The 26,200-nt window shown below is 38.4% G+C and overlaps 1 protein-coding gene across 1 annotated transcript in view; it reads left to right on the top strand.

The window, feature by feature from the left end:
- The window catches only part of ctnna2 (catenin (cadherin-associated protein), alpha 2), a 622,713-nt gene extending 613,077 nt beyond the window's left edge, over positions 1–9,636 (top strand). Inside the window, exons 15-18 of the mRNA XM_073862287.1 lie at positions 1,731–1,912; positions 2,264–2,369; positions 7,936–8,063; positions 8,712–9,636. Coding sequence (XP_073718388.1) covers positions 1,731–1,912; positions 2,264–2,369; positions 7,936–8,063; positions 8,712–9,006 — 711 coding nt within the window. The 3' untranslated portion in view covers positions 9,007–9,636. The remainder of the gene's footprint in view (positions 1–1,730; positions 1,913–2,263; positions 2,370–7,935; positions 8,064–8,711) is intronic.
- The last annotated feature ends 16,564 nt before the right edge of the window (positions 9,637–26,200 follow it).

Below are 26,200 nucleotides of genomic sequence, written 5' to 3' on the forward strand. Positions count from 1 at the left end.
TATTTAAAATCTAACATTAAAATGCATGTTTATTATGTATCCTTCACACTTTCTTACCTTTGGTGAGTTAATAACAACAATGATGATAACACTTTAGTGTAGTTTCCAATTCTCACTATTAACTGGTTGGTTAATAGCATTCGTATTACTGAGATATCGGCTGTTTAGTACCCAAAAAGCACATATAATGCCTAATTTTGCAACGCCTTATTCTACATCCTTTATCCTACAGTACACTGTAAAAAAAAAGTTAAAACAACCAGGTTTTGCAGATCAAATCAACCTACTTTTTAAAGTTTTGGCTTAAAAAATGACAACTTATAAATTCAAGTTGAAATTGTTTAACTTAATTTTTATTTATTTTAAAAATATGTGTTGATTTGACAAAAATGCTGCACATTTTTTGCAGTGCACCCAGTTCCTACCATTTTAAATGTATTACTGCTTATTAATAATTAATAAAGTAGTTGTTAAGAAGTATATTGAGGCAATAGTTAAAGTACTACTTAAAGTAGTTAATAGTGAGAATTGGACATTAAAAAGTGTGCCAGAATAATTGATTCTGTACTTTTATGAGATTTATTCGAGCCATTTCAAGCTTATCTTTGTATAATTTACTAATTAGGATTAAAGGAATAGTCAATTTTCTTAAAAGAAAAATCCAGATAATTTACTCACCACCATGTCCTCCAAAATGTTGATGTCTTTCTTTGTTCAGTCGAGAAGAAATTATGTTTTTTGAGGAAAACCTCAAACCATTTTTCTCATTTTAATGGACTTTAATGGACACCAACACTTAACACTTAACTCAACACGTAACAGTTTTTTTCAACGGACTATCAAAGGACTCTAAACCATCCCAAACGAGGCATAAGGGTCTTATCTAGCGAAACGATTGTCATTTATGACAAGAAAATAAAAAATATGCACTTTTAAACCACAACTTTTCGTCTAGGTCCGGTCCAGCGCGACCTACCGTAAATGCGTAGTCACGTACGGAGGTCACGTGTTACATATATGAATCGCACATTTGCGGACCATTGTAAACAATAAACTGACACAAAGACATTAATTAGTATCATTCAACATACAACAACGTCAGAACGGTCCTCTTTCAACACATTTGTAAACACTGGGGCGGAGTTTCGCGTTCGTCCTCTGTGACCTCTTGACGTCATGTTGTATTGCCTGAGGTCACGCTGACGCTTTTAGGACCGGAGGAATATGAGAAGTTGTAGATTGAGAGTGTATATTTTTATTTTTCTTGTCAAAAATGACAATCGTTTCGCTAGATAAGACCCTTATGCCTCGTTTGGGATCGTTTATAGTCCTTTGATACTCCGTTGAAAAAACTGTTACATGTTGAGTTAAGTGTTAAGTGTTGGTGTCCATTGAGGTCCATTAAAATGAGAGAAGTCCTGCAATGTTTTCCTCAAGAGACATGATTTCTTCTGGACTGAACAAAGACATCAACATTTTGGATGACATGGTGGTGAGTAAATTATCTGTATTTTTCTTTTAAGAAAATGGACTATTCCTTTAAGAAAGTAATTAAATAAATTTTGGAGAAAGTATTTTGTACAGTAATCTAATTACATGATTAAAGATGTAATTAGTAACTAGTAAATAATTACTTTTTTTGTGTAACTTAACCAACCTCAGAGGAATTGTTCTCACATCTGAGAAATGTTTTATTTTGACCTTGTATGTGTTGTGTTGTGCATCCGCAGGCCATCATGGCTCAACTCCCTCAGGAGGAGAAGGCCAAGATCGCCGAGCAGGTGGAAAGTTTCCGGCAGGAGAAAAGTAAGCTGGACGCCGAGGTCGCTAAGTGGGACGACAACGGAAATGACATCATCGTGCTGGCCAAGCAGATGTGCATGATCATGATGGAAATGACCGACTTCACCAGGTACATCAACGATGATGCAACAAATGCAATGCATTTTGTTAAAAAAAACATACTTTTTTTCTACATTACTAAAGTAAATAACATTCTCTAAAAATATGACCTTGATATAACTTTAACCTTTAATAATAACTGATTAAGGACATCAATGTGAAATCAATGAATTAAATCAAACTCTGATGCTCCTAATCTCACAATCAGATTGTGCCAAATGATGGTTCATGCATTTTTATTAATGCATGTTCAGCACATGGGCGTCTGGTTTGATGATATTGCTCTGTGAAGCGTGTGAACTCCAGGCCGCTTTGAGGAGCCAGCTAATAGAGTAACAATCTTGGTTTTGTGCTGCGACAGGGGAAAAGGCCCTCTGAAGAATTCCTCTGATGTGATCAATGCCGCAAAGAAAATTGCAGAGGCTGGATCCAGAATGGACAAGCTCGCCCGCGCTGTGGCTGACCAGGTCAGAATCTTCCCTAACTGTCTCCTCTATCTTCGTTAAAGTAAAAGATCAAAGCCCTGGGATGCCTTTAATATAATTAGCTCCTGTGAGGTGCTGAATCTCTTATGAGATCCTCTTTATGCCCCCCTCTTCAGAACCTGCTCACCGACACTTTAATGTCTTTTCATTCAACTGCTTGTAACAGAAAAGAAAGGCCGGGGGTGTTTGAAACAGTGTCTCTATGCAAAGGACATTATGATAGCAACAACGAACGTTTATTTTAATGAACCACTAAAACGACACTGTAAGGAATGATCTTGTTTTTGTCCTAAACTCTGGCAGAGCAATCAAGAATGTTGCAACAAGACGCCTGAAACCTGCTGTGTCACCACTGGCCAAGACTCGTGTTGTTTTAGTTGTTCTCATCTTTTCCCTTAGATAAAGAGAAAATGGTGAGAGGAATCTGATCGGAATGCTGATCAGGGTGTAATACGAGTGTTTCAGTGCACCAGAGACGACCAGACAGTCGCTGCTTACCAAAAAAAAAATCTCCTCCCCAGGCCGATGTGTTCTGCCCAAAGCGCCGATCTATCGTGTCCATTGCCAGATATTTCAAACACACTGTGTTTGTTGGTTTGTCTGAACAGGTGGCTTGCCTCGTCCCTTACCGAACCTTTTTCTCACTAGCAGAGTATTTACATCTAATGGCCATCTGGGGTTTTCGGGAGTCATCAAGGGGCCGTATTCATTTCAGAAAGGATTCTTGAGTAGGAGGTGTTGAACAGAATCAGGTTCTCAATAATCACCCAGCTCCTCTGGGCAGAATATAAACTGATCCCGAAACAAAGCCCTGCTATAATATGGCTAATTTATATAGGGCTTTGACGTATGGTACAGTAGGTAACGTGCAAGTTGCTGCCGAACTTGAGACGGTTGACCCGAACCTGCTGGGTCTTCACACTCCCCCCGAAGTCAGAAAAAATAGTTCACTTTCCATGCGATTTCCTTCTGTCTTTCTCCATTTTCCCCCTTGCAGTTTCACGGCGCAGTAAGTGGTCGCCTCCTGCGGAGAGACACTCGAGTCCTAAACGCTAAGGATGTTATAGCCACTCAGCCGTGTCAAAGATAAAGCAGCCTCAACAGTTATTAAATGTCTCATCAGTCTTTTTCACTCGAAGTTCATGTGAAGCTATAGGGAAGAAAAAATACAGCCGACAACTTCTGGTAGGACTTATTACTTAGTGACTTTGCATAGAGTTATTGTAACCTCGGCGTTAGCGGAATAAGAATGTAGCCGTAATCTTGTCTTGACATGCGAAGTGCTGTCTGTCTAAAATTGGAGGATTTAAAATGAAGGAAGAAGGGAATAGTGGGTATAAAATGTTGAACCGGAGGCGCTCATGCATGACTTTAGACGGGGCCACGGAAAATTGAACTTTTAGCGAAGTCGACCAAACTTTTGGTCAGCTCAGGAGGACAATTTATCACACTGTTGCAAGGAGATTAAACGCATAGTGTCTTAGGGTAAAAAAATATAACCTAGCAAATGTGCTGTTGGCAATGTTTATTGTTTATAAAATCAATTGTAATGCTTATTTCTATTTGCAAATGTAATGAATAAATATGTCAGTATTTAGTGTGACCCCCAATTGACATTAAACACATCTTGAACTCTTTTGAGGAGGCTGAAGTCCTGAAGTCATTAGATTAGAATCATTTCATTTAGTTTTAATAGAGCCTGCAGATTCCTGCTATTGCTCAAGTGTAAAGGGAGGTCACACTAAATACTTGTCACTTTAGCTTATAATTTTGTTAAGTTTTTTTGCAAATACATTTCCTGTATTTTCATGTTGTTGTCTAATAAAGACAACAACATGGTTCAATAAGGGGTGGTTCACATTTTGCAACTAAAACCGGGCGGAAAGTGAGACGGGGCCACTTTTGCAACGGTTCACATTTTGCCTTTTTTGCGCACACAAATACATTAATTTGAATGTAGACGCACTGCAAGCGTGCTCAAATAAAGACCCTGCGCGTCGTTATATACTGCATATGGTCACAATACCAATGTAAAAACAAGAAATCTAATGGTGCCATGGTTGCCTAAGGGGTGGTTCACATTTTGCGTCTAAAACCGTGCGGAAAGTGAGACGGCGCCACTTTTGCAGCGGTTCACATTTTGCGTTTTTTGCGCGCACAAATACATTAATTTGAATGTAGACGCACTGCAAGCGCTCTCAAATAAAGACCCTGCGCGTCGTTATATACTGCATATGGTCACTATACCAATGTAAAAACAAGAAATTTAATGGTGCCATGGTTGCCTAAGGGGTGGTTCACATTTAGCGTCTAAAACCGTGCGGAAAGTGAGACGGCGCCACTTTTTCAGCGGTTCACATTTTGCGTTTTTTTGCGCGCACAAATACATTAATTTGAATGTAGACGCACTGCAAGCGTACTCAAATAAAGACCCTGCGCGTCGTTATATACTGCATATGGTCACTATACCAATGTAAAAACAAGAAATTTAATGGTGCCATGGTTGCCTAAGGGGTGGTTCACATTTCGCGTTTAAAACAGCGTGGAAAGCGATTCGCAATGGTAAGCTAATAACTGAAGTCATTATGCCATGGTTGCCGGAGGGGTGGTTCACATTTTGCATCTAAAACCACACAGAAAGTGTGATGGTGCTGCTTTCGGGCAATTAACATTTAGCATTTTTTGCATGTGCAAATACATTATTTTGAATGTAGACGCACGCCGAGCGTGCTCAAATACAGACCCTGCGCGTCGTTATGTACTGCATATGGTCACTATACCGATGTAAAAACAACAAATCTAATTGTGCCATGGTTGCTTAAGGGGTGGTTCACATTTCGCACCTAAAACCGTGCGAAAAGCGTGCCGGCGGCGCTTTGGCAGCGGTTCACATTTTCGCAGCGGTTCACAGTTTGCGTCTTTTGCGCGCAAATACATTATTTTGAATGTATACGCGCTCAAATAAAGACTGTTTGCGTGTTGTTATATACTGCATATGGTGACTACACTGTACCAATGGAAAAACAACAAATCTAATGGTGCCATGGTTGGCTAAGGGGTGGTTCACATTTTGCATCTAAAACTGTGTGGAATGCTCGGCGGTGGGGCCGCTTTCGCAGCGGTTCACATTTGCGTCTTGCGCGCAAATACATTCATTTGAATGTAGACGCACGGCAAGCGTGTTCAAATAAAGACAATGCACATCGTTATATACTGCATATGGTCACTATACTGTACCAATGAAAAAACAACAAATCTAATAGTGCCATGGTTGCCTAAGGGGTGGTTCACATTTCACGTCTAAAACCACACGGAAAGCGAGATGGCGCACTTTTGCGATTCACATTTTGAATGGTGTTGTGCAGCAAGCATGTTTAAATAAAGACCATGCGCGTCGTTATATACTGCATATGGTGACTTTACCAATGTAAAAACAAGAAATCTAATGGTGCAATGGTTTTTTAACTGAAGTTATTATTCCATGGTTGCCTGAGGGGTGGTTCACAATTTGCATCTAAAACCGCACGGAAAGCACGATGGCGCCGCTTCCGCAGCGGTTCACATTTTGCGTGTTTTGTGCACAAATACATTATTTTGAATGTAGACCGGCGGCAAGTACACTCAAATAAAAACCATGCACGTTGTTATATACTGCATATGGTCACTATACCAATGTAAAAACAACAAATCTAATGGTGCCATTGTTGCCAAAGGAGTGGTTCACATTTCGCACCTAAAACCGTGCGGAAAGCGCAGCATTTTTCGTCTTTTGTGTGCAAATACATTATTTTAAATGTAGACATGCTGCAAGTGCGCTCAAATAAAAACCGTGCACATTATTATATACTGTATATGGTCACTAAACCAATGGAAAAACAACAAATCTAATGGTGCCATGGTTGCCTAATGCCCGTTTCACACGGTACGCGGCAAACGGTGAAACCGCCGCGCGGCTACAGCTTTTCTTGTGTTGTGAAAGCGTTTTGTGCAGCATTTAGTGCCAATCTGTTTGTCTTCGATGGCGCCTGCCATGAAGAGCCTTGTCTGCAAAATGAATAGGATTTTAGGTGCACGAGCAAGGTGGCTTCACTTCTGTTAAAGATTTCTGCGCTTCTCCTATTGAAAAAGAACTAAACACTCGCAGTTGGCGTGTACCGTGTGAAACGCCCATAAGGAGTGGTTCACATTTCGTGTCTAAAACCACACGAAAAGCACTGCAGCGCAGTTCACATTGCACATCTTTTGTTTGCGCAAATACATTATTTTGAATGTAGACGCGCAGCAAGCGCACTCAAAGACGCGACTGCATCGCTCTCTATTTGAGGGTGCTTGCCGTGAGTCTACATTCAAAATAATGTATTTGCGCACGCAAATGAAATGTGAACTGCCCATAAGACAGTTGCACAGTATTGAAAGCAGTGGTTCTCAAACTTTTTTGGCATGCGGCCCCTCTTGTGAACTGTGCATCCCCCCCCCAAAAAAAATTACATAAAACGTACAATTTTTATTAAAAATACATATTAAATTATACAATGTAGGGCTGTTGGTTAGAAGCTTATTTTCTGAAGTTTAATTAAACAGAATTCATGATAAATTAATGAAATAAAACTGGGGCCTGGCACCATCTCATGGCCCCTAGTTTGAGAATCACTGTTGTACAGTATGTGTTTAAAGCTGCAATTTTTGGTCTGGTATTGAGCAAGTACATACAAAGCAGTGTTCAAAACTGTCTCAGTACCTTAGCCAATTTGCAATGGTAAGCTAATAACAGTTATCATTTCAGCTGTAAGATAAAATTTCACAAGTAATGTCAGGTTAACTTAATTTGCTTTAACCCACATAAAGATAATTACAGAAAGTAATCTGCAATTTCATCAAAGAGATGGCGATATAAAGGAAAGCGTTATGAAAATAAAATAACAATCAGAAATTGATAGGTTTTTAAAAATATATTTTAGCAAATAGCCTAAAGCTGGTCTGACACGTTGCCAGTTTACAAATGCCAACTCTGGAGGCTAGAGCTTAGCTCATAAATATTCATTGGTTTGCATGACTAGCCAGTCCAAGAAGAAAAATCATAATCACCTAATCAATACAGATAAGCAAATGCTGTGTCATGACATCACAAACATGCTGCAACCTCTCCCCTACCCACTACTTGTCCCGGTGCCACCAGATTAAAATCACTTCCAGAAAATTAACAGTCGTGATTTACGGAGCCCCGTGTCTATTTTAAACTGCTTCTGCTAACCCTCTGGGACGAAAGTATTTACAAATTGAGTCCGCTTTCCAGCATTAATTTACTGTGGTGTGCTTCATATTTATGTGTACAGTGTTCCTATAAAGGAAATAAATGGTCATGGTAAAAGCGAGGGATTTATGAATGATGAGTAATGCCACAGACATCAAGCCAATATGTGATGATGACACACACTTTGAGTCATGCTCACGGTGGCACAAACTTCGCTTAGATAACTTCACCCCCTCACCACACATTTGCTCTGCATATTCAAAGGTTAAGCTTCTGTTGTGTCTTCATCTCCTGTAGTGCCCTGATTCAGCCTGCAAACAGGACTTATTGGCTTACCTCCAGAGAATCGCCCTCTACTGCCACCAGCTCAACATCTGCAGCAAAGTCAAGGCTGAGGTTCAGAACCTAGGGGGAGAACTCATCGTTTCAGGGGTACGTTTCACTACTATAGAGAGATGCATTGTATGGGTAATAGTATGACCAATGGATTAAAATAGGATAAAGCTGTTTAAATCCGGTCCTGGAGGATTGCTATCCTGACTTTAGCTTAAACCAAACCCACCTGAACAAGTAAGAAATAAAAGAAAGTACTGAGTTGGTGGTCATCCATGTCTGGACTTGATGTCATCAATGATGCTCTGTGTAGTTGCTAAAATGCATTTATGTATGTGTGCAAAATGATGCATTACCATGTTACATGTACAATATGCAATATTCATGATGTGCACAGCAGAGCTGAAGTAAAGACCAGACCTTTTGAGGTTCCTAGCAAGGTCATGTCTATTTGATGTGGACATCAAGACCTGAACTCTATGATATGCAAATGTACACTGCCTGGATGCTGTATCCCATGATGCACTGCACTCGACCTGACCTTCCTTTCCTTGTGTCAGAAATGCACTTAATATTGTGTTGCAACACCATAAACATCTTGATATATCAAAATGAACCAGAAGCAATAACATCTTTTTTTGAAGTAGGCAATAACTTGATCACAGTGTAGTTGTGGGATATGCATTAAGCACTGCATTGAATTTACAGACAATCAACTAACCTCAGTGTCCCCTCTGCTCTTCAGGGCTGGACAGCGCTACGTCCCTCATCCAGGCGGCCAAGAACCTGATGAACGCCGTGGTCCTCACGGTCAAAGCCTCCTACGTGGCCTCCACCAAGTACCAGAAGGTGTACGGAACGGCGGCGGTCAATTCTCCAGTGGTGTCCTGGCGCATGAAGGCCCCCGAGAAGAAGCCCCTGGTCAAGAGAGAGAAGCCGGAGGAGTGCCAGACTCGCGTCAGGAGGGGCTCGCAGAAGAAGCACATCTCCCCCGTCCAAGCCCTCAGCGAATTCAAGGCCATGGACGCCTTTTAAATCCGCACCACAGACGCCCCAAATTCCTCCTCTGTCGATTTCGTACCCACCCCGTTACGGCTTACTTTCTCCGAGCTGTTTCGAGCAGCGACGTGTGTGTATGTGCCCAGTAAATGTTTGTGAGTTGGAGGACTTGGCCATGCATCCTCTTCCAACCAAATTTCACTGTAAATGAGAAACAAACAAACTCACGGACGAGAGGGACTATTACAGTGTGGGCTTCATGTGGTGTTTATTATTAACAGTGCTATCACTGACTGGCCATATATACACAGAGATATAAAGTAATATAATCTATGGTATACAGTAGAGGTCTCAGCCCTAAGCAAGGCAGGGGAACTGTTTGCCTTCTGAATGATTTTTTTATTATTATTTAAAATGACTCAGTTATAGGAATAACTTATGGTAAAAACAGATTCTGTCCCTCTTCCCGATTATCCGTACGATGACATGAGACTGTAGTTTTTTTGCATTTCAATTTCTTTAATTCTATTACTGTATCACTAACCATGGCAGCCAGGTTGGCAATAGTATTACATTTAGAAAAGGACTAGTTGTGTGGTTGGCTCAGACTAGTAGAATCCTGCATACCTTTATAGTCCTGATTCTCTAATAAACCTTGCAACTGTGTGTTCTGAGTCAAAGTCTTTTTCAAAGTAAAATCATCATGATCTGTAGTAGTGTTGCTGCAGTACCGGTCGTACTATACAGCATTTGACAACACCTACACATTTTTAATTTATGCAGGTAAGGATGTTTCATGTTTGACAAGCGAGATGACCAAAAGAGCACTGGGTTTGTTCCACGCCACGTCCTGTAAATATTTGTGGTAAAAGAATCACCAATAAAACGTGAGCTGTTGTTCTGAAACTTTAGGAGATAAAATAAAAGCCAGTTTCAATATGCACAGACAGAAAAAGGTACAAAAGCTCTAAGACCTTTTAATAGGGTACTGTTTCAGTTAAAGTCCCCATGAAATTAAAATGATTTTTTTTCCTTTTAGTATAAAAATGTTAGGCTTAAGAAAAAAATATAAACTGGTATGGTCCAAAACACTGACAAAATTCTCATACAAAAGCTATAAGCATTCAAAACCTACTAGAATTTTTATGACATCACCTTAAGGGGGTCGCACACCGGCCGCGCAGCTCACACGCACCATGCCGCGTCGAGTCGCTTCTAGGACAATCGGAGGTATCGTAAACTGGAAGTGCACATTAAATAGCACGAGCTTCGTCAAATAGCGTCTACTTCAAAATGCAAAATATACGTTAGCAGCCAATGTTAATCATTAATGATTTGGGACAAATATGATGGTATTTAATGTTAAACTATGTGAGTGGTGCGACAAGGATTTGAGCAACTTCCTGAGTCGTAGATGGGCGGCGCGGACAGGCGCCACCTTTCGGCGCTGGTTGTGCGTATACTCATAGAAAGCAGTGTGTTCGAGTTTTTTAGAATGGCGCAGCGCTATGCTACGCATCCTGTGTGTGACCCCCTTTACACATCAGCTTCCCATCAGATTTTCTGTCCAATCAAATACTCTCTAGATCAGTGGTTCTCAACTCCAGTCCTCGGGCCCCCCTCCCAGAACATTTTAGATGTCTCCATTTATAAAACACTTGATTCAGTTCATCAGTTTGTTAGTGTGTTAATTAAGGAAATGTTTCAAACTTTCTGGCAGGACCCTGATGAGTGGATTCAGGTGTTTCATATAAGGAGACATCTAAAATTTTCTGGGAGGGGGGCCGGAGGATTGGAGTTGAAAACCACTGCTCTAGATGCTGAAGCTTTACGCCCTTTACGTTTTATTACAGTATGTCTTTGCTGGACTGTGCAACAAATGAAACGCTATTGGTTATTTAAAAAAAGGCGAAGGGTCTTCTCAATAGTTCCTTTTTTTAGTTAAACTGACGTCACCACATCAAATAATGCTGCACGTTCCAAGGCACTTCAGTGGGCCTTTAATGTGTTACATTAGATATGTGGCTTTAAGGTACCAATATGTATCCTTTAAGTACTAATATGCACACTTTAGGTACAAAGGTGTACTTTTTACTGCCCCAGTAACAGCTCTTTTAAGATTTACTTACACAGAGTTCTAAAAAAAAGTCATTGCGTCTCACTGCAGAAGCTCCTGACTGGTAGCCAGAGAAACGTTACAAGAGCACATGCGAGTTAGCTGCCTGGTTGGAGCAACCAAATATAACATTTTTTAATGCAATTTGACCTTTATAGAAAAAATTATGCAACAGTTCAGTTTTTGTTGCTGTTTTTGAAATGAAGAGTTTCGTTGCAAAACGAGATAAATCCATTTTTTTACATTTTTGTCAAAACATGTTTATTATTATGTTATTATGTTAATATTTTGTTTTATGGTGCTACTTAGCTGTATTTTTTAAGTGATGAAGGTTTAAATAAAAAAAACCAACTGCAGTTGCATTGAAATTAATTGGAATGCACAACCAAAAAACAAGATTTCTGAACAATTAAAAAAACGGTGGTTATCTCGTTTTGCAACGAAACTCTTCAAATATTTTATTTAAATGTGAGTGTGTGTTCTCCGAGTCTGATCGACTCGGGTATTACCCACAATGTTAAACAGACCCGAGACCCAAAGTAATAGATTGAGACCCGACCCGGATGAATATTTAAAATATAGACCCAAACCCGTAGGGGTCCCAGGTCGGGTCCCGGGTCCTCGGGTCTTCCATGTAGACCTCTACTGCAGCCAATGAGCAGCCGGCGGGGGCTGGCTGCAGGATGACTTAACCTCCTCGCTCATGTTTTATGAGACAATAACTACTCGATTTAGCGTCAGTATAATTTTCGGGACAATTAGACCGGGATTCAGGATTCGGGACAGCAGCTTGGATTTCGGGACTGTCCTGAATTTTTCGGGATGTATGGTCACCCTAATACTGCAGGTCCCCTTACATGTTTCTGCAGTAGCCCTTAACGGACCAACTTCTCTATAGATCGCGTTTTGTTACTAGGTTGTCTCAGACGATGATGTGTTTTTCCTTACTGTAACTTCACTATGCATTTTAAAAGCGAGGGGTGAGCTGTGGACTGAGCCATTGGTTGCAATTCACACTCACTGCTAGATGCCGCTAAAAGTCCCACATTGCACATTTAAATGAATCATGCAACGCAATTTACTAATGTTTGTGCTCATCAATTTACAGGTACTTGTTCCATTATTTAATGTCTAAAAAAGCATGTCTTAAACCATTCGCAAATTTTTTTTTTAAGATTGCGTTGGTCTTTATCTTGTCAGTAAATCACCCGCAAAAAAACACTATTTGAACACTATTTGGCCTGTTTAGTATATCTGGCCCTTTAAACATTCCATCCAAATCATAATTTTTATTGCGGCAAAAGAAAATGACCTCTTAAACGCTTCTTAAGCAAAAATAAAAGTCGAGTAAATGTTAGGAATATTGCCCAGCCCTAGTTGCAAGCTAATAATTTTTCGCTAAATTTTCTCTTAATCTAAAATCTGTACTCTGAAGCTATTTTAAAAAAGAGGTGGGAGTCTAAAACGTTCACCGTGTTCCCTTTAATGTAATTATTTTGAAGTGCACCGACAGATACAAGCCATTAGTTTACAGTCTAAGTCTTGTTAACAAGATTTTAAGCCAAAAAGGCGGCAAGTCCATCAGCACATACGATGTAACCTCCTCCAGGCATCATGCGTGATGATGTGTGATGGGTTTAACACTGTGACCTGTGCCTAATGAAACTCATTGCCAAAGGATTAGCTGCTAGACGCCTGTGCCAATACCTGCCATTTATATGTCATTTCCCTTAATTAAAATCTACTTTTAGCCTTTGCTTGTGACAAGACATACAGCACGTCGGAGAGGCATTCTAGTGGGATTCCTGAACGAATAAAAAAGAAACTAAAATAAATAAATAAAATATATTTATTGCATAAATCTGGAGAGCACCGCTTGACTTTGAAATGTGATTATACATAAAGGTCATGATGTGTTTTTGCTTCTTTCACTGGGTATAAACAAAAGCGAATAAATGCGGAGCATTTCAGTCAGGTTCGCGCAAACTAAATGTCGACGCTTGACTGAGCTTCGGGCCATAATAATTCTCAGTGCCATCTTATGCAAAAGGATTTTTTGAATATGCTGTTGCATTTTTAATGGCTGTCTTGTTTCACAGATGTTTCTCCAGACATTCGTACCTCATAAGGGTGATTCAATTACGATTTCATCAAATCACTCACATTTTTTTGTATTCTTAATATTAGGCCTGTATGCAGTTTGTAGCAAAGTCTTAATGTAAAAATGAGCTACAAATGTACATTACACCAGTACACTTGAGCAAATAGTAGGGATTTTTGTCAAAAATCTACGTAAGGCCCATCTCACACAGCAAGTCGGCAACATTTAAAGGAACTTGAATGCTGAAATGGCAACCCTATCTTAAGACATTTCACGCTGTTGTCAAGAGATTTTTGATTTATTTATTCATGTTCATGGACACGATTTTCCTCTTTTTGTTTTTGTGTCAAGGAGCACGAATGTCTTTGTGTCACTCAGTATGCATTTCTATTTCTTTGTTTATCATGTCCCTGAGCACGACTTTCTTTTTAATGCTTTTTATGTATTGGTTTTCTATTATTTTTCTATGTTTAAACCATTGTTGCTTGGGGTTGGATTTGGGATTTGTGTTAGGATGTCTAAAAAACAGAAAAAAGTCATTCTAAACTCAACCCAGGCAACAATGGTAGATAAAAAGGGAAAACCAATACAAAAAAAATGACATGAAAAAGAAAGTCGTGCTCAGGGACACAAAAACAATATATAGAAATCCGTCCTGGATAACACAAAAAAGACATTAATGCTCCTTGACACAAAAAAATGGAAAATTGTGTCCATGAACAAGAATAAAATATCAAATATTTCGTGACTATAGCATGACATGCCTTGAGATCGGGTTTGAAATGGATGCCAGAGGTAATCGCAAGCATTTCAATATTTTCTTTAGAAAGTCCCGAGCTGTAGTTGGCATTTTATAAACTCGGCTGCAGAAGAATAAATGCCTGTGAGGTTTTCTGACAAAAGCAAATAATAAGCACAGCAGTCATGAGAAGCTTCACTTAAATTATCATTAGCATAAGTGATTGGAGGTAAAATCAAGAGAAACTGCAGCGTGTGTGCCGTGAAACTGACATTTACGGAGCACTGACTGGCCGCAGCATGAAGTCCCTTATTTAAAACTGAAAAGAAGTGAGCACTAATGTCACTTAACACAAGAGAACATCTAGTACTTACAGACTCACAAAGTCGGCATAACTATTTTCCATCCAGGCCAAACCTGTAGAGATGACCAAAGAAGCATTCCCCTCGCTATAGATGTAACCTGTTTAAATTTATTTGTTCTGATGAACAAGAAGTGTTTTAAGCAAACAGATCAAAAGCCCCATCGACTTCCATAGTAGGAAAAATACTACTATGGAAGTCAATGTCAGAAAAAGGTAGAAAACTTTACCTTTTCTGTCATTACGGTGGTACCCTAATGTTCTGTTATCCTAAACAAAAAGTTTTACCTTTTTGGGTACATCACTGTACCTTAAGGATCTATGGTGCACATTTAAAGATACAGATTAATGTTTTGTAAAATTTAACTGATTCAAAATTGTTCCTTAAAGGAATAGTCTACTCATTTTCAATATTAAAATATGTTATTACCTTAACTAAGAATTGTTGATACATCCCTCTATCATCTTTGTGCGTGCACGTAAGCGCTGGAGCGCGCTGCGATGCTTCGATAGCATTTAGCTTAGCCCCATTCATTCAATGGTACCATTTAGAGATAAAGTTAGAAGTGACCAAACACATCAACGTTTTTCCTTTATAAGACGAGTAGTTATACGAGCAAGTTTGGTGGTACAAAATAAAACGTAGCGCTTTTCTAAGCGGATTTAAAAGAGGAACTATATTTTATGGCGTAATAGCACTTTTGGGAGTTCTTCGACTCGGCGCAGTAACACCCTCCCTCTCCCATTATGAGAGTGAGAAGGGGAGCGGACTTTACAGGCGAGTCGAAGTACTCCCAAAAGTGCTATTACGCCATAAAATATAGTTCCTCTTTTAAATCCGCTTAGAAAAGCGCTATGTTTTATTTTGTACCACCAAACTTGCTCGTATAACTACTCGTCTTAAATAGGAAAAACTTTGATGTGTTTGGTCACTTCTAACTTTATCTCTAAATGGTACCATTGAATGAATGGGGCTAAGCTAAATGCTATCGAAGCATCGCAGCGCGCTCCAGCGCTTACGTGCACGCACAAAGATGATAGAGGGATGTATCAACAATTCTTAGTTAAGGTAATAACATATTTTAAAATTGAAAATGAGTAGACTATTGATAGTTCACTTCCAAATAAAAGTATTATTTAAACTCCTCACTTGCACCACTATGCTCTAAAATAAGAAAGTGTTTAGGTCCGACTGTATATAATGCACAAAATAAAGTCAGTAAACAGCTTTAGCCTCCGAGTTTGTGTGCGCTTGCGGTCATTAGATTTCAGTGTTGTGTTTGTGGAAATTCTCTCTAAAGGAGATATGAGGTTCTTTATCAGCATACCATTTATATATTTTCTTATCACTTTAATGGAAACCTATTCTTAGGGGAGTTTTACATTCTCAAGTCCATTAGTAAAACAAGCTAAAGAGGCAAAGATAAAAGTCATTACCAATTACACTATCAAAACTTAATCGTTTAGCTTTAAACTATCAGACTTTCACGGTGGAGAACAAGGTGTTAAATAAAACTTGTGTAATTGCTGATGTAATATGAATAGTTGGCTTTTTACCAAGTCCATTTTCAGCTTAAATCAGCTGAAAGCTGGTATGTTACTGTAACCATCAGGATTCCTAACTAGCTTAACTAGCAAGACTACCTTCACTTTAAAAAAAATCTCTTGTTGCACTTAAATTTAAAAGTTTAATTAACTTGACTGGTGAGGAGTTCCTATAAATTAAAAAGAAAGTTGAATTAACTCAAGTTATTTTAACTTTATTTTTTTATTTATAGCAACTCCTCACTAGTCAAGAATGTTGAAATGAATTCAAGTTGATTAAACAAAAAAAATTAAGTGCATTTTTTACAGTGTTGTTAAACTATAGCTAGATTCACTAGACACACAGCACATCAAACCATTCTAAACCAACCTGAATCAATTCACAAAGACATGTTGACGCTTCTCTAAATGAAACAATTTTCACCCATCGAGCAACTTATGCAAGGTACATTGTTCCCAAAATTGCTCTAAAATGGCAGGATTTCACCTAGATTGCCTTGGGCCCTGTTGTGTATAGACCATGAACAAGATGATTTGCCACTTGACTCTTGAGAACTTGTTACATCCAGTGGATGTCAAAAACAGCCAAATTCAAATGAAATGTTTGCCGGTCGCAGATAAGGTGGTGCTGAGACAGGGGCTTGTTAAACCGAATGCTATCTCCCACAGAATTGAGAAAAGGGATATTAAAGAACATCTATTTTGAGCCTTCACAACATGCCACATATCCTGGAGTAAACCCTCCCCAACACAAAAACACAGTCTTTCTTTCTTTTATTGTCTGAGATTCAATTCCACGAGAGATGGAAATAGTGGTAATGGACCAGGAATAAAGCTGTAAGGAATGAGAAAGGCTTTAAAATAGTGTTATATGGTGTGTGTGTGAGGCTCAGAAGCGTGGCAAGCGACCATACCAACAGTATGCTTGAAGAAAAGTGAGATAATGCCACATCTATATTTATATTGCATAACCAAAAACTCAATGAAATGTAACGTTGTATGAAAGTGATTTGCTTTGCTTTGCTTTAGTCTACCAGGAAGAGTGTGTGGTGGTTTGTTTGGCACTGGCAATAACAAGATTGCAGGTTCGATTCCCAAGGAACACATACGGGTAAACATTAGTCTTTACTGCAATAACAGCATTTAATTGACTACAGTAAAGTACATCAATGACAGTAAAATATCAAATCATCTACTTTGTGGGTAATGTTTCTGTAAGGAATATGTCCTGAAAATTTGGACGGTGATACGATAATAAAAACACCAGACAGCCAGCTTTAATTCGAGGGTGTTTACACCATAAACCGTGTAGAAATTACAGCCTCATTTATTCACAACCCAAAAGTAATTGGAGAACGGCTTGATCAATTGTATCCTGGCCAGGTGTGGATCGCTGCATCATTAAACAGATGCCTGGGGAGCTTTGTTTTCAGCTTTTTGGAGGGGACAGAAAATGATTGGCATAAAAGTGGTATGATTTAAAGATAATGATGTGAGATAAATGTTTCAGAGAACGTGGGACATGAGCTTGCTAAGCCAGAGATCTTGTGTGACATCACTTACCCAAATGCTTTTCTGCAATTTACATTAACACAGCTACAGTGATTTGAGAAAGAGCCATAATGCCTTTAAACACAGCTACAGATTTTGAAACACAGCTACAATGCTTTTAGACACAGCTATCTTATTGAAACATAGCTACGTTGATTCGAGAAAGAGCCACAAGGCTTTGAAACACAGCTACAGCACTTTGAAACACAGCTACAGTCATTTGAAACATAGCTACAGTCATTTGAAACATAGCTACGAAGCTTTTAAACACAGCTATTGTATTGAATATACAGTCATTTGCAGGGGCGGAGTGGGACCAAAATATCTACCGGGACATTTCGTAGACCACCAGCCCTCCATGGTAGAAAAAAAAAGAAGGAAATGACTGCACAACATGAAATACAAAGTGTTATAATAATTATTATTTTTAAAAGATCTTTAAGTCAACAACAGTCCCTAGTTTCAGGTAAGCTAAAGCGTAGTTTGGTTGCCAAGCAGTTGCTTACAAGAAGGCAATTCTCAAATAACAAATCTATGAAACCACATTATATGTGTACGCCATCAACCTGTACAAAATCATACTGACTGCACGGATGTACACTTACTGACAACAATACGGAAGCAATACAAATGAAAAACAAAAATAGAAATCATTGTTGTTTAAAATGCTTTTCAAATGTTGTAATTCTTAACTAAGTGCAACTCCAGCTACAGATAAACTAAAACAAGATAATATCAAAACAAAACATACTGTGACATCCCTTCACAAATCTTGTCATTGCAACCGCCAATAAACACTTATAAACACACAATAAAGACTTTTAAATGATGTGATAAAGCACACGTAGTTAACCAACTAAGACTATAACACTAGTAAGTAAAACAGGGCTAAATGCAAAAACAAGTCTTACCTTTTGTAGTCGTGCAGTTTTCATTCCACAAGTGGCCATATTCAAAAATGCGCGCAAATAATACAATTCACTTCGACTGCGCTACAAATTCCCAGTGAGGAGAACATGTATATTTATTAACAGAGAACAAATCATATTACTTCTGGAATAATGTATGCAATATGCATAGCGCGAGTGTGGGGGAGAACCGAGTCTGTTTGAATTTTAAAACAAAAAAGGAACTTACTTGCGAAATAAAGATTACAAGAGCAGCGGTCATCATGAGACCTCCTGCAGGGAAAGGTTTGGGAACCCCACTGTTCAACTTCAAGCTGCGCTGCAGGAACGACAGGCTGATTACATTAAAGTACCGCGAGGGTGAGTCGAGAGATCATCGGAAGAGTTTGCTTTCGAACCGCTCTCGCGGCACGTTGATGTCATCATCCGCTTGTTGGTTCCTATGTAATAGCATAAAGTCGAACACACGTGTAAAATATCCCTATAAGTGATGTACCAATGTTCAGATATGTTCTACTAAAAATATTTAAAATTATATTTAATGAGCATCATTATAGCCTGTTGATTTCTGGTGTTTTGTCTTTTCTGTGGGTGAACGAGGATAAGCTTTTTAATTGGTTGTTGCGTTAAAATGTACCCAGATACAACAGTGCTATTTTCTGATTGGCTATTGTGTAGCCTCTTTCTTTCTTTTTGATTGGCTGTTAAGCTGCACTCTCGACTGGAAGTCCAGGGGAGACGGCTTCTTGATAGAGCGATGCGGCCAGATAAATTTTGGGCGCTGCGGCATATTAAATATGATTAATCGTTTTTCTGCGTGAGACCGGCCCTCAAAACACTACCGGCCCACCGGGAAAAGTCCCGACTTTCCCGATTGCCACTCCGCCACTGGTAAAGAGCCACAAGGCTTTGAAACACAGCTACAGTCATTTGAAACATAGCTACAATGCTTTTAAACACAGCTACAGATTCTGAAACACAGCTACAATGCTTTTAGACACACTATCTAACACGGTCTCACACCCATGGCGTCAATATTTGACGACACTTGACCATGCGTCAATATGTTGACGCAAAGGGTATACCTTTCGCGTCATTTTTTGACGAACTGGGGACTTCAATACTATTGGGTACGCGAAATTAAACAGTTGTCGCCTGGCATTGGGGTTAGGGAAAGGTTTGGGTAGTGATGTCATTATGTAAATCTAACCCTAAACCGACGCGAAAATGGTAGAAAATGGTAAGAAAATAGGAAAGAGAATGCAACGGACTTAATAGTATTGAAGTCCCCAGTTCGTCAAAAAATGACGCGAAAGGTATACCCTCCGCGTCAACATATTGACGCATGGTCAAGTGTCGTCAAATATTGACGCCATGGGGTGAGACTGGGTTGCACTATCGTATTGAAACATGGCTACAGTGATTTGAGAAAGAGCCACAAAGCATTGAAACACAGCTACAGCACTTTGAAGCACAACTACAGTCATTGGAAACATAACTACAGTCATTTGAAACAGCTATGCTTTTTAACAAAGCTACAGATTTTGAAACACAGCTACAGTGCTTTTTGACACAGCTATCGTATTGAAACATAGCTACAGTGATTTGAGAAAGAGACGCAAGGCTTTGAAACACAGCTACAGCACTTTGAAACACAGCTACAGTCATTTGAAACATAGCTACAGTCATTTGAAACATAGCTACGAAGCTTTTAAACACAGCTATTGTATTGAATAGTTACAGTCATTTGATAAAGAGCCACAAGGCTTTGAAACACAGCTACAGTCATTTGAAACATAGCTACAATGCTTTTAAACACAGCTACAGATTCTGAAACACAGCTACAATGCTTTTAGACACACTATCGTATTGAAACATGGCTACAGTGATTTGAGAAAAAGCCACAAAGCTTTGAAACACAGCTACAGCACTTTGAAGCACAGCTACAGTCATTTGAAACAGAAACATAACTACAGTCATTTGAAACAGCTATGCTTTTTAACACAGCTACAGATTTTGAAACACAGATACAATGCTTTTAGACACAGCTATCATATTGAAACATAGCTACAGTGATTTGAGAAAGAGAAACAAGGCTTTGAAACACAGCTACAGCACTTTGAGGCAAAGTCATATAGCTACAGTTATTTGAAACATAGCTACAGTCATCTGAAACATAGCTACAATGCTTTTAAACACATCTACAGATTTTGAAACACAGCTACTTTTAGACACAGCTATTGTATTGAAACATAGCTACAGTGATTTGAGAAAGAGACACAAGGCTTTGAAACACAGCTACAGTCATTTGAAACATAGCTACAGTCATTTGAATCACAGCTACAGTCATTTGTTAAACAGCCAAGGCTTTAAAACACAGCTACTGCACTTTGAACCACAGCTACAGTCACTTGAACATAACTGTAGTCTATTGAAACATAGCTACAATGCTTTTAAACACAGCTACAGATTTTGAAACATAGCTAGTGTCATTTGAAACATAGCTAGAATGCTTTTAAATACAGCTACAGATTTTGAAACACAGCTACAATGTTTTTAGACACAGCTATCCTATTGAAACATAGCTACAGTGAATTGAGAAAGAGCCACAAAGCTTTGAAACACAGCTACAGCACTTTGAAGCACAGCTACAGTCATTCGAAGCATAGCTACAGTCATTTAAAACATACCTACAATGGTTCTAAACACAGCTACAGATTTTGAAACATAGCTTCAATCCTTTTAGACACACATATCAAATTGAAACATAGCTACAGTGATTTGAGAAAGAGACACAAGGCTTTGAAACACAGCTACAGCACTTTGAAGCACAACTACAGTCATTTGAAACATAGCTAGAGTCACTTGATACACAGCTACAGCCATTTACAGTAAAACATAGCTACAATGCTTTTAAACACAGCTACAGATTTTGAAACACAGCTACAATGCTTTTAGACACAGCTATTGTATTGAAACATAGCTACAGTGAATTGAAAAAGAGCCACAAGGCTTTGAAACACAGCTACAGCACTTTGAAGCACAGCTACAGTCATTCGAAGCATAGCTACAGTCATTTAAAACATAGCTACAATGGTTTTAAACACAGCTACAGATTTTGAAACACAGCTTCAATCCTTTTAGACACACATCAAATTGAAACATAGCTACAGCGATTTGAGAAAGAGACACAAGACTTTGAAACACAGCTACAGCACTTTGAAGCACAGCTACAGTCATTTGAAACATAGCTACAGTCATTTGAGAAAGAGCCACGAGGCTTTGAAACACAGCTACTGCACTTTGAAGCACAGCTACAGTCATTTGAAACATAGGCCTACAGTTACTACAGTCGTTTGAAACATGGCTTACACAGCTACAAATTTTAAAACACAGCTACAATGCTCGTATTAATCATATTAAACCATAGCAACAGTTATTTGAGAAAGAGCCACACAGCTTTGAAACACAACTACAACAAATCATTGTAGCTGTGTACAGTTCTTGGAACACAGCTACTGCAGTTTGAAACACAGCCACAATGTTTTCAAACAACACAACTGTATGGTGAATTAAGACACAGACAAAATGTGATCCTGGACCATAAAACCGGTCAAATGCACTGGTTGGTAGCCTATATTTGTAGCAATAGCCAACAATACATTGAATGGGTCAAAATTATATTTTTATGCCAAGAATCATTAGGATATTACGTAAAGATCATGCTCCATGAAGATAGTTTGTAAATTTCCTACCGTAATATATAAAAAATGTAATTATCATTACTAATATGTGTTGCTAAGAACTTAATTTGGCCAATATTAAAGGCGATTTTTAGGTTCTCAAATAATTACAGTAGTTGTATTTCAGCCAAATATTGTATTTTGGTCCTGTACTTCCAAACCATACATCAATGGAAAGCTTATTTATTCAGTTTTTGACCCTTATGGTTTGTTGTCCAGGGTCACAAATTTAAAACCCAGCTACGATGATTTAAGAAACAGCAACAATGCTTTAAAAAACACATCTACCTGTACACCATCTTTTTAGAAAGGTTTATTCTGAATTTAGTTGTGTAAAGGGCGTAAAAACTGAAAAATTTATTTAGTCTGGTTGTATGCACTTCTTTGTGTTTCATCAGCCTTGGGAAATGAAAGCAAAAAAGAAAAAGGACCCGTGGTAGCGGTTTTAAGGTTTCAGGCTAAATGTTTCGCAGAGAAATGAAGAAATCATGTAACAATGCTTCCTTTCTAGATGACATAAGACCAATCTCTGTAAAATCAAACGAAACAAGGAGATACACCTGTGCTTAATGTCAACACAAGTAGCCACCGCAGCAATGAAAGGCACGTACGCATAGCACAAACAAGATCGAGACATACATTTACATGATTATAAAGATGCAAATGCCATTGTGGAACAATGGTGAATGATGAGCCGTAACCATGGTGAAAAGAAAAGAAAAAAAAAAAATCGATGAATAATTTTTAATGAGGAGACAACACGGTCAGTAACTGCAAACAAAAGGTGCTAATCGTAGTGACAACCTGCCACAATGCGCTTTTTTCATTAAGGCTTGTTAGAACGAGCGTGTTATTTTGGATGCTATATGTTGAGAAGACTGTCATTCTTGTATTTATAATTTCACCCTGAAAAAGACAGAAGTAAAAGTCAATTACTATAGACATATGTTTCAACACAAAACTAACTGAACGTTTTTACCATGAGAGAAAAAAATCATACACATGTTGACCTTTTAAAGACTGTCAGTATGTGATGCAAACTGTCACAGTGGGAACCTACCATTAAATTGCCAATGGCAAATATTGTTTATATTGTATAAAGACGATTTTAGCAGCAACAACATAAACAAACAGCTTTTGGGGACTAAACGCATCTTTCGGTATATAATCGGTATAGAGTCGTTTTAGAGTAGTTTATATCTGATACTAAGGAAATAAATGACAAGTAAATTCATATATCATATCTAACGTGTATAAACTATTACACTGAGCTAACTGGGTGAAATAATATTAACAATTTTAGCTACAGGTCATCGAATTCTTGCCTGGCTGCCAAACCTCATCATACAGTTGTGATTCATACCTATAGTCTCCTCTCGTCTTAAGCAAACCAAAACGTGTTATTTTCGACAAGGTATTTGTTTCAGAGATCAGTTTAGCCAATAGCCAGACAGATAAATAAACACAGACCGTAAGTTTACTTCGGTTCAGGCATGCAACCGCGACAACCCGGTTGTGCCTGATTAAACAACCCATCCTCACCCCATGTCGTCAATATTTGACGACACTTGACCATTCGTCAATATGTGACGGGGAGGGTATACCTTTCGCGTCATTTTTTGACGAACTGGGGACTTCAATACTATTACGTCCGTTGCATTCTCTTTCCTATTTTCTTGCCATTTTCGCGTCGGTTTGGGGTTGGATTACGCAAAATTAAACAGTGCACGCGAAATTAAACAGTTGTCATCTGGCGTTGGGGTTAGAGTTAGGTACGACAGTTGTCACCTGGCGTTGGGGTTAGAGTTGGGTTTGGGTAGGGATGTCATTATGTAAATCTAACCCTAAACCGACGCGAAAATGGTAAGAAAATAGGAAAGAGAATGCAACGGACGTAATAGTATTGAAGTCCCCAGTTCGTCAAAAAATGACTTGAAAGGTATACCCTCCCTGTCACATATTGACGAATGGTCAAGTGTCGTCAAATATTGACGACATGGGGTGAGGATGGGTTGGATTAAACGGTCTATACACAAAAATGTTAAATTGCTTTCTGTTTCGATATTTACATAATATGTATGACAATAAAGGGCTTTTGTTTACTTGGGGGTATGTTCCTTTTGCATATCGCTAACATGCACTAATACACACTTACACACCAAAGGAAATTTAAAAACGTGAATCGGACAATAGGTGCTCTTTAATACCTTAAAACTTTTAAAATAAAGCACAAAAATCCTCAGCACATTTAAAAAGCTTTTCTTTAAAACAGCCCAGCTATTAAACTCAGAAATGTTTCTCCTCACACCTGAAGTAACAACATTTATTGACCTATTAACACATGGTGTCACATCATGAGTGAGGTCTATAATTACATTGCACAGTCAAACCGTTAATGAGAACACAATTACTGTTAAACTCCTTCCTCTCCTCCAAATCATCACTGCTAGAGGTTACACGGCAGATAAGTGCCTGTTTATGACAGGCTAAACATTACTCTCTCTGTAGCGGTCAGAGGTTTAGTCTAACGTTACTCTGCTAAAACCCTGCATAATAAAATAAGCTTCCAAAATAAAGCAGTCGTATAATTAACGGCAACTGTTAAACCTGGATAAATGTGAGCTCATATTCGTGAGGGCTTATGAATGCTTTTTAGTTTACATTTAAGCCAAAGTGTCTTACAGTACATTTTATATATATATATATATATATATATATATATATATATATATATATATATATATATATATATATATAGTGTATATATTGTCAGTATGTGTGTTCCCTGGGTATTGTGTATATGTATTGTGTTGCTAATACATAACTACAGAAACATTCAGAATGCTTTCAGCAACATGTGTCTGTTTGACCTCGCCCCACACATTGATCTTCTCGAAAAGATTTTGGTGAATGATAAAGTATCTTTATATAACATTTTTAATAATGTTTCTTAAAGTACAAAGTCAATACTGTTTTACAGAACAATCCCACTATTACTGGTGGTAGATTAGCTTATAGTGTATACAATATACAGCTAGAGGCATGAAAAATAGAGAAAACATTTTAAGTGTAAATAAACTAGATGGATAAATGGATAAATATAATATGGACACATCAATACCAATCCCTGTTAAGAGTAAACAAAAAAGTAATGTATATAATGTGCTGTAGCTCACTCACACAACCTATGATGTTTACTCTACTGTAGAGCAGTGGTAATTGAATTAATGGTGCTAAAGGTCATCATGGGTTCAATCCCAGCAAACACACCTACTAACAAAATGTATAGGTTGTTGTGCACTGTAAGTTGCTTTGGACAAAGCGTCTGCCAATAGAGTAAATGTACCCAAGGGAGTATTTTCCTGATATGTGTCATCACAGAGACTACTAGGGAGTCGGCTGAGTCTACATACTTGGTGTTTCAAGTCTATTGGTATATGATCACTGTTCGATCATACAGAAACATATATTATACCCCAACCACAAAACACAACGATGTCTTAAAGTTTGAGGGCTTGACATAAAGTATGATATTGTCATGTAAACAGACTCAAAACACTTAGTGGGCCCTATCTTGCACCCAGCGCAATTGACTTTGTCAGTGACGCATGTATCATTCGTATTTTGCACCGGTGCACAGCGGGTTTTTCCCTCCACAGATGCACGTCGGCAAACTAGGGAATGAACTTCAGCGCAAAAAAGGAGGCGTGTTCTGGCGCAAACCATCCCTGATGCTATTTTGCAGTTTCAAAAAACAATTGCGCCACTGACCAAAAAAAAAAAAAAAACTAGTCTAAAGTCAGTGACGCGTTGCACGCTGTTCATTATGCTATTTTAAGGGCGCATGCTTGACCATAATGTATAGCGTGCACAACGCGCACACACTTTGCTTATCTAATCACAGATGCAATAGTTATTTTTGCAAATCATAAATTGTTACAATAAAAAATATTAACACATGAGATAAGGGAAATCATTGTGGTGAGCATTTTGGTGATAGTTTTTATTTATTGTGTGGCTGCGTTAAAAAAATTTCATAGAAATAACGATTAAAATATTTTCATAAGTTTGTTGTGTGGCTGTATTACGTTTATTTTATGTAAATAAAAATTAAAATGTTTTCATAAGAAACCTTAATGTATATAAACTTGATTTGTAAGTGTACT

This window comes from Misgurnus anguillicaudatus, chromosome 3, assembly GCF_027580225.2.
Source record: "Misgurnus anguillicaudatus chromosome 3, ASM2758022v2, whole genome shotgun sequence".
Lineage (NCBI taxonomy): Eukaryota > Metazoa > Chordata > Actinopteri > Cypriniformes > Cobitidae > Misgurnus > Misgurnus anguillicaudatus.